The 7,478-nt window shown below is 51.8% G+C and overlaps 2 protein-coding genes across 4 annotated transcripts in view; both read right to left on the bottom strand.

Moving 5' to 3' along the window:
• Positions 1 to 49: 49 nt before the first annotated feature.
• Positions 50 to 1,213, bottom strand: LOC121673202 (transcription initiation factor TFIID subunit 9-like). The gene is made up of 3 exons (XM_042046308.1): positions 1,103 to 1,213; positions 935 to 1,016; positions 50 to 431 (listed from the first exon to the last, which is right to left on the bottom strand). Exons 1-3 carry the CDS (start codon positions 1,151 to 1,153, stop codon positions 205 to 207), a joined length of 360 nt encoding a protein of 119 aa, XP_041902242.1. The 5' UTR covers positions 1,154 to 1,213; the 3' UTR covers positions 50 to 204.
• Positions 1,214 to 4,381: 3,168 nt separating this feature from the next.
• The window catches only part of LOC121673198 (fibronectin type-III domain-containing protein 3a-like), a 38,978-nt gene continuing 35,881 nt past the window's right edge, over positions 4,382 to 7,478 (bottom strand). For all 3 annotated transcript variants that reach the window (XM_042046301.1, XM_042046302.1, XM_042046300.1), the window contains one exon: positions 4,382 to 6,898. In XM_042046301.1, the coding sequence (XP_041902235.1) occupies positions 6,581 to 6,898 (318 nt within the window). In that variant the 3' untranslated portion in view covers positions 4,382 to 6,580. The remainder of the gene's footprint in view (positions 6,899 to 7,478) is intronic.

The following is a 7,478-nucleotide window of genomic DNA, read 5'->3' as shown; positions in this document are numbered from 1 at the left end:
CCCGTGTCCCAGGCTCATCCCTGTGTCCCAGGCTCATCCCTGTGTTCTGGGCTCACCCCCGTGTCCCTGCCTCATCCCTGTGTCCCAGCCTCATCCCTGTGTCCCGGCCACATCCCTGTGTCCCTGCCTCATCCCTGTGTCCCTGCCTCATCCCTGTGTCCCGGCCATATCCCTGTGTCCCAACCTCATCCCTGTGTCCCAGGCTCATCCCTGTGTCCTGGCCACATCCCTGTGTCCCGGCCTCATCCCTGTGTCCCAGCCTGCTCTGGGACGCCCAGTCCTGGCCGTACTCACGTCCCGGGGCGGGGGGGACGTGAAGGACTGGTCAGTCCGGCACTGGATCGCCAGGCGCACGTCGTCCGCGTCCACGCTGGACTTCTTGGCATGGCTTGAATAGATCTTGGCATCCTCCAGGATCGTGGTCACGTATCCTGGGGGAAACAGGCTCTGGATTGAGGCCGGGTTAAATGAAGTCCTCCCCAGCCCGATCCCGACCCCACCCAGCTGGCACTGAAAACTCTGCGGCCTCCGGGTACTGCTCAGACTGCCCGAGGGCAGTGCTGGATGGGATACTGGGAAAGAACTGGATAGGATACTGGGAAGGAATTCTTCTCTCTGAGGGCACTGAAGCTGTGGCCAGGTTAGACACAGCTTGGAGCAACCCGGGATACTGGAAGGTGTCCCTGCCCATGGCAGGGAGTGGGACTGGATTTTCCTTAAGGTCCCTTCCAACCCAAACCACTCTGGGATTTGCGATTCTCTGTTTACTTTTTAAAATCGCAGAATTACAGTCGGAAAAGATCTCCACGGTCACCGAGTCTGACAGGGGAGCCCCCGTGGAAACACGGATTCACACAGCACTTCCCTGCTCCAGACAACACCTCCCTGCTCCCCCCGGCGTTTCCCCACGCACTTCCCGCCCGGCCCCGCTTACTGTAGGCGAACTCCAGCATCTGGTTAATGACGCGCGGCTCGTACTCGGTGATGCCCATGTCCTTGAGGATCTGCGCCATCACCTGCGGGGCGGACACAGGCACCGCTCAGTCCCCCGAGCCCCCCGTTACCCCCCGGTCCCGCCTGGACCCCCCGAGCCCCGCGGAACCTGCGCATCCTTCGGGGCGCTCTTGGGGGACGCCATCTTGGCTGCCTCCATAGTTTCCTGCCACGTGACGCGGGGGCGCGGCTACGGAAGCCGGGAGGGCGGCGTTACTATGGAGACGCGGCCCAGCGGGGTTGCCATGGAGACGCGGCCTAGCGCGGTTACCATGGAGATGCGGCCTGGCAGGGCAGAAATTCATTTTACTACAAATATTCATATAGGCCAACTGATGCACAAACCATCACTGCTGGATTCAGTGACCCTTTCCCCACTCCCTCTGCTGCAGATAGCCCATCTGCCCTGTGGTGATGCAGGAAGGGATGTTTTGTTATTTTATTAACAGTTCTGAAGCCACTTTTTAAATTGCCGGCATTCCCAGGATTAACTAAATCCCACTGTTCCCACTGTTCTGAAAATAACAGGTTCCACTTCGGAAGCAAATTTAGAAGCTTTTTAAAGCTGGTTTTCATGGCAGCTGACTGGATTCGGAAGACATTTAGAGTACATTCCATGTGAGTTTTGTCAAAGTTTCTCACTTTCTGAGGCAAAACAGAACCAAAAATAAAGTTTTGTTGTGATTTTGTCAGGCAGGGGATCAGCAATGTTCCAGAAGCAGTTGCAATGTGTTGTTATTATCCAGGATGGTCTGACTGCAGCCAGGTCTGGAGGAAGAGGCTGTGCTGGGGACTCCCATCCCAGCTCCTCAGACAGGGAGAAACCAAAAGCTGCTCCTCCTGATCCACTCCAGCAGTGGCCACACTCAGGTGCTCCCCACCCACAGCCAGAAGGGCATTCAGCTCCTGGATCAGCCAACCTGGATGGACACACATCCCAACCCTGACTTGGGTTTGGGGGTCTGGGGGTGCTGGGATCAGCTGGGGGGGAACAGGAGCAGCCCCACAGCTCCAGCAGCACCTGGAGGAGCTGGAAAACCCTCACCCAGCACAAGGGGCAGGTACAGGATTCCTGTGCCAGAATTCCTGTACCAGAATCCCTGTGCTGAGGCAGCTCCAAGGCCAAGTCATTTGACTTCCGTGAGTCAGAGTGTGTTACACAAAAACATCCTGGGAGGAGGGAGGGAGGGAGGAGGAATTCCAGCCACTGACCTTAGACAACAAATAAAATCCGTTTTCTTTCCCCTTGTTTTAGGAAAGAGCGGGAGAGGAGCTCTTCCATGGGCTGGGATCAGGCTGGAACTTAGCACATGGAGCTGTGGGCTGTCACACCATTTATTCCTGAGGCAGGAAAGAAAATTATGGTTTTCATTTCCACGGGGCTCAGGATTTATCCCTAAACCCAGTGCAAGACTCTTCTGTCCCCCCTGTGCCACCCTCCCCACCCACAGGTGACTTTTCAGGCTGGGAAGCACAACCAGGAGCTACTTGCAGGATTTCTGCCAGGAAAGCAGCAGCGAGAAGACAGGGAGAGCCAGTTTCCACAGGACAGACAAACATCACCCTGGCCATGGACGTTTCTCCTCATGGACAGTCCTCTGGGGCACAGCTGTGCTGGGAATCACGGGATCAGTGAGGTTGGAAAAGCCTTCCAAAACCATTGAGTCCAAGCTGTGACCGATCCCCACCTTGTCACCAGCCCAGAGCTCTGAGTGCCACCTCCAGGCATGCCTTGGACACCTCCAGGGATGGCGACTCCAAACCTCCCTGGGCAGCTCCGATGTTTAACAACCTTTTCCATGAAGAAATTCCTCCTGCTGTCCAACCTGAGCCTCCCCTGGCCCAGCCTGAGGCCATTTCCTCTCCCCCTGTCCCTGTTCCCTGGGAGCAGAGCCCGACCCCCCCGGCTGCCCCCTCCTGTCAGGGAGTTGTGCAGAGCCACAAGGTCCCCCCTGAGCCTCCTTTGCTCCAGGATAAATGCAGACACATTCCATGGGCACCACACGCCGGCCCAATGGAAGAGCAGCCACCCTTCCTCCCTGCTCAGACACTGGGGTTCTTTTCAGCATCAGAAAACAGGAAATGGGGTCACGGCGTGTCCTGGCCCGGCGCCGACTCCTCCGCCTGCCGCGGGTCGTTCATCCCAGGCAGCTGCCGGCCAGCTGGGAGGCATCTGCTGGAGAAATCGGGAGCACAGCCTGGGCACGTGGCTCTGCTCAGGCTGCAGGATTTAAATCCCATAGATTTTAAATCCCTGGAAGTGTTCAAGGCCAGGATGGATGGGGCTTGGAGCAACCTGGGAAAAGGGAAGGTATCCCTGTCTGCCTGTCGGGCAGGAGTGGAACTTTAAGGTCCCTCCCAACCCAACCCATTCCATAATTGTATGAAACTTCACTGGGGATTTCTTCCCAGATGGGATGTGTGGAGGTGTTCAGGGTGCAGCCAAGCAGAGCCCTGGCACACGGACAGCTTTTGTTGTTGAGAGGTGTCCAAGTGCCTAAATCTGCAAGAACAACCCCAGCCACAGCTTCTGCCTCTTGGAAAGGCCAGCAGGAATCTCCCTAACGTCAGAGTCAGGATCTGCCAGACAATGCAGTGCCTGTGCTCGGCTCTGACCTTTCCAGCCCCAATCCCACATGATTTGGCTCCACAAAACTGGCTTTTGAGCAGTCCTTGGGAGCAGAAGAGCTGCAAAGCGCTGAGCTGCAAAGAGCTGAGCTCCGAGGAGGCGGAGGAGGTTTGTTTTGTAGCTGATACCTCTCTTGCCTCTGCCAAGAGCCCCATTCCCGGGTTCTGGAGGAATTTCTGAGGACTGTGGCAGGACAGATCCTGCTGCTGGGTGTTCCTGCTCCCTCTGGCTGTGTGCTTCCAGCTTCCCAGAGCCTTCCCTTGGGATTCTCTCACACTGGTCCCCACTCCCCTTGCCTCCTCCACCCCAGCGTTTTCCAGCTACTCATCCCTGATCTTTCCTGAAGTGGAAAGTAAATCCAGGCTGAGTGTCCAGCTGTCTCTTTGGAAAGACTTGATGGTCAAGAAAAGCCTTTCCCATCTTACCTTCATCAGCTCATTAAGGCACCATCAGGAGAAATTCCACACTCAGCAGCAAACGCTGGGGAAGAGCTCGAGGGGGAAAGGCCCTGAGTCAACACAAAATGATGGAAAACTGCCCCAAACAATTCAATTTCCAGTACCAAAGAACTGCTCCACCTCACCTGGGAATTGCAGGTCCTTCCTGCAGCATGAGGGGAAATGGAAGTGATATTCCAAGGGCTCCATTTTCCTGGAAGAAAAGTTAGTTCAGCTCTCAATGACACTGATCATGTTCCCTCCCCTTAAATCACACATGACACAAGTAAGACTAAATCCCAAAAACTACAGGAGCCCGGAGTCAAATTTGAATACATTTGTATTATTTATTGGCTGTATTAAATATATTATCTATTTGATAGTTACAATTTAGTAATACAATGCATGGCAGCTTTAACATACATTTGAGATACCTCAAAAATGACAATACAAGAAAACTGAAGATACCTAAAATACATTAATGCCACGAGGGTACATCCTTCTGGAATGGACAACAGCTGATGGAAAATCCCTACTGCAGTATAAATCCTGGATATTTTCTGGAAATATAAGCATTTTGTGGCAATTACAAAAGGATTTCATTTTTTAGCAGTCATGACTTGTTAGTATTTACTCTGCAATCCTAATTTCTCTTTTAAATGATCAGGACTATTACTGCCAAATAAACCTCTCTACAAGTTGGTTCTAAGGAGTTAAGAAAGAACCCTTTGGCAACGGAGATCTGCTGCAGGCAGTTTATCTGCTAAAGGGAGACTATGAGGAAAATAAAGACGGATTGTAAACTCTTCTGCAAACTAAAGACTACTATCTGTATAAAACTCTTTCTGACACTGGAGGGAGAGATTTCTATGATATAATAAATGATTAACTTAAAGTTCTGCTACAAGTAGAACAATACATTCAAACATACTTTTTTTTTTTCTTTCCAGGACTTTTAATCAAAATAAATAGAGTACAAAAATGAAGAGTACACTTTGAAAAGATTAATTTCAGATTGCACCATCAATCTACTGTGAAGAGGATTAAGTGATACTAGGTCATAATTTAGGTTTTCCACATGTGAAATACAACACAATGCCTCAAACTCTAACACAACGTTATTCCTCAACTGCTCTAGGAGAAAGACCCTTAAAGTGATTAATTAATTACTGGAAACACGTCGCCTGTAGCTCTGTCACATCCACCCTCCCACCTACAAGTGCATCGCTCTGATGGCCCAAGTGGAGCCACAGACTTTGCAAAATACCCTAAAATCTACCGTTCTGTGGCATATTCCAAACGCTGTTGGCAAGACCCATCCTGAAACATTGGAAATTTGTGAGTTCCAGCTTTCAAAAGCTTTGACCTAATGGAGCCAGGAGCTGCCAGGCTCCTCCTCAGGGATTCACAAGCAGATGGAACACAACAGTCAAATGTAGTGCACAGTGTCCACAAAAATATCCCCCAGCCGACCAGGACGAGTTTCAGACAAGTTCATAGCAGGCTGAACATTCCCAACAGGAAAACCATGGAATGTGAAGCTGCTACCACTGGGATAGCAAGTTTAAAACATTTTATAAACGTTATCTAAAAAGAGTTCTCTCACGTACAATTTGCTTGTTGGGGTTAAGTTAGAAGGGCACCCAAAGCAGGCTGAACTTTTTATTTTTTAGGTTAATAATAGTACAAAAACATTTGCTCAGTTTGAGCCAAATAGTGTAACATTTATCATAAATGCACTCTTTCTCCTTAAAGACAACTCCTGTGCTGTTCTGAGCATGCTGCACAGGGAATTACTTTTCTCTCAGGCACTGAGAGTGAAATGTGGATTGGGCCAAAGCTGCTCAGGACAGCAGGAACATTCCGGGCAGAGCCTTTCCTGGGCATCCCGGCAGAGCGCCACGTCCTGCTGGCATTGGTTTGGATTAAAACCCTAAAAAACCCTGGCACCCTCTACTCCAACACTCGAAATGATTATTACTGAATCCCAAGTATTAAAATAACTGTAAAGTAGTAATATCACTAAGTCAATATTCTGCTTTCCTTCTACAGTCTAGTAAATGTGGTATGCTCTAGTAGGCTCTGCAGTTCTGCTCTAAGCTCAAGCACTTGTGCTGCTGGATTTCATGGATATCAAACTACAGCGAAACCTGATGGAACAGCCATCGCCTCCCGCTGCTCTGGTGGTGCTGGGAAAGGACTGCTCTAGCAATGCCTTCCCTCTCCAACTGGCTGGGATGGGGAGAGAGGAGGAGCGTGCACATCCCCCCAGTGTGCACCGTAAGGCAGCTGACTGCTGTTCTCTAACAGCTCACCCTGATTGCAGATGCCCCAGGATCACCCTTTCTACAGGAAATCTGTGTCCAGCATTTGGAAAGGATCTGCCAAGCCAGCCTCGCCGGCAGCCAGCAGCAGGAGCGGGAACGCACGGAGCGAGGGGTTCCCAGCTAGGATTCCATTGAACTACCCATAAATACCCCAGAGAGCTCTGTACAGACAGCTGAGCGGGGCCAGCTCTGCCCTACTTGATGACGAAGTACTGGATGACCACGGCGAAGAGGATGGCGACCACGGCGAAGCCGCAGAGCAGCGCGATGGCGATGACGCGCTCCTCGCGCAGCCGCTTCCTGCTCTGTGCCAGCTCGGCGCCGGGCTGGGCTGCGGCGGGGCCCGGCTCGCGGCGCTGGCAGCAGAACACGGCGCTGGGGCTGTAGGGGCCGTAGAGCTCCGGGCAGCCCGGCAAGTCGTGGCACTGGCGGCCGGCGCAGACACGCGCGCGGTACTCACAGTTCGTCTGCGCGGCCGGCAGCCGGAACCAGGGCTCCGGGCCCTTGTACACCTGCAGGAGACAGGAGCCACTTCAGTCAGGAGCACCTCACTCAGCAGCAGCACCTGGAACTGCCTGTCCTGCTCCATCCTGGAGTTGCCCTCCTTGACTCAACTTCATAAAACGGCAGCTTAAATTTCTGCCCAATTCATGATTCATTTAAGTTTCCTGCCACGCCCCATGCTGAGGCCTCACCTGGGCTGGGAGGCTCAGAAAGGAGGAAAAAATCATCCTGCATTTTCTTCCCTAAAGCTCCTCCACCAGTGTCGACTCTGATTAACAGAGGCAGTGGTACCACACACCAGAAGATTTAAGAATCAAGAGTTAAAGGAATTGTTGGGAGAACAGGATAAACCAGTGCTCACCCACTTCACATTTTCTGAAATGAAAATACTCCCTGTCACCTTCCCAAACAGAATTTCAACCTTCAAATCATGGAATCACAGCATGGTTTGGGTTGGAAGGGATCTTAAAGCCTATCTCATTCCACCCTCTGCCATGGGCAGGGATGCCTTCCACAAGAAATATCCACATCTTTTTTTTGTAATCATTTTTCCCAGTAAAAACCCCTCACATTCCTGATGCTACATAA

The sequence above is a fragment of the Corvus kubaryi genome, unplaced genomic scaffold (assembly GCF_017639235.1).
Source record: "Corvus kubaryi isolate FWS band 111438036 unplaced genomic scaffold, C.kubaryi_AGA036_p1.0 65279, whole genome shotgun sequence".
Lineage (NCBI taxonomy): Eukaryota > Metazoa > Chordata > Aves > Passeriformes > Corvidae > Corvus > Corvus kubaryi.
This window is presented reverse-complemented; position numbering and strand designations above follow the sequence as displayed.

Coding starts and splice junctions, on each gene's coding strand:
- LOC121673202 (XM_042046308.1), bottom strand. CDS start 1,153: ATGGAGGCAGCCAAGATGGCGTCCCCCAAGAGCGCCCCGAAGGATGCG. Junction 1,017..1,102: donor GCGCCCCGAAGGATGCGCAG/GTTCCGCGGGGC, acceptor TCCGCCCCGCAG/GTGATGGCGCAGATCCTCAA. Junction 432..934: donor GATGCTGGAGTTCGCCTACA/GTAAGCGGGGCC, acceptor TGTTTCCCCCAG/GATACGTGACCACGATCCTG.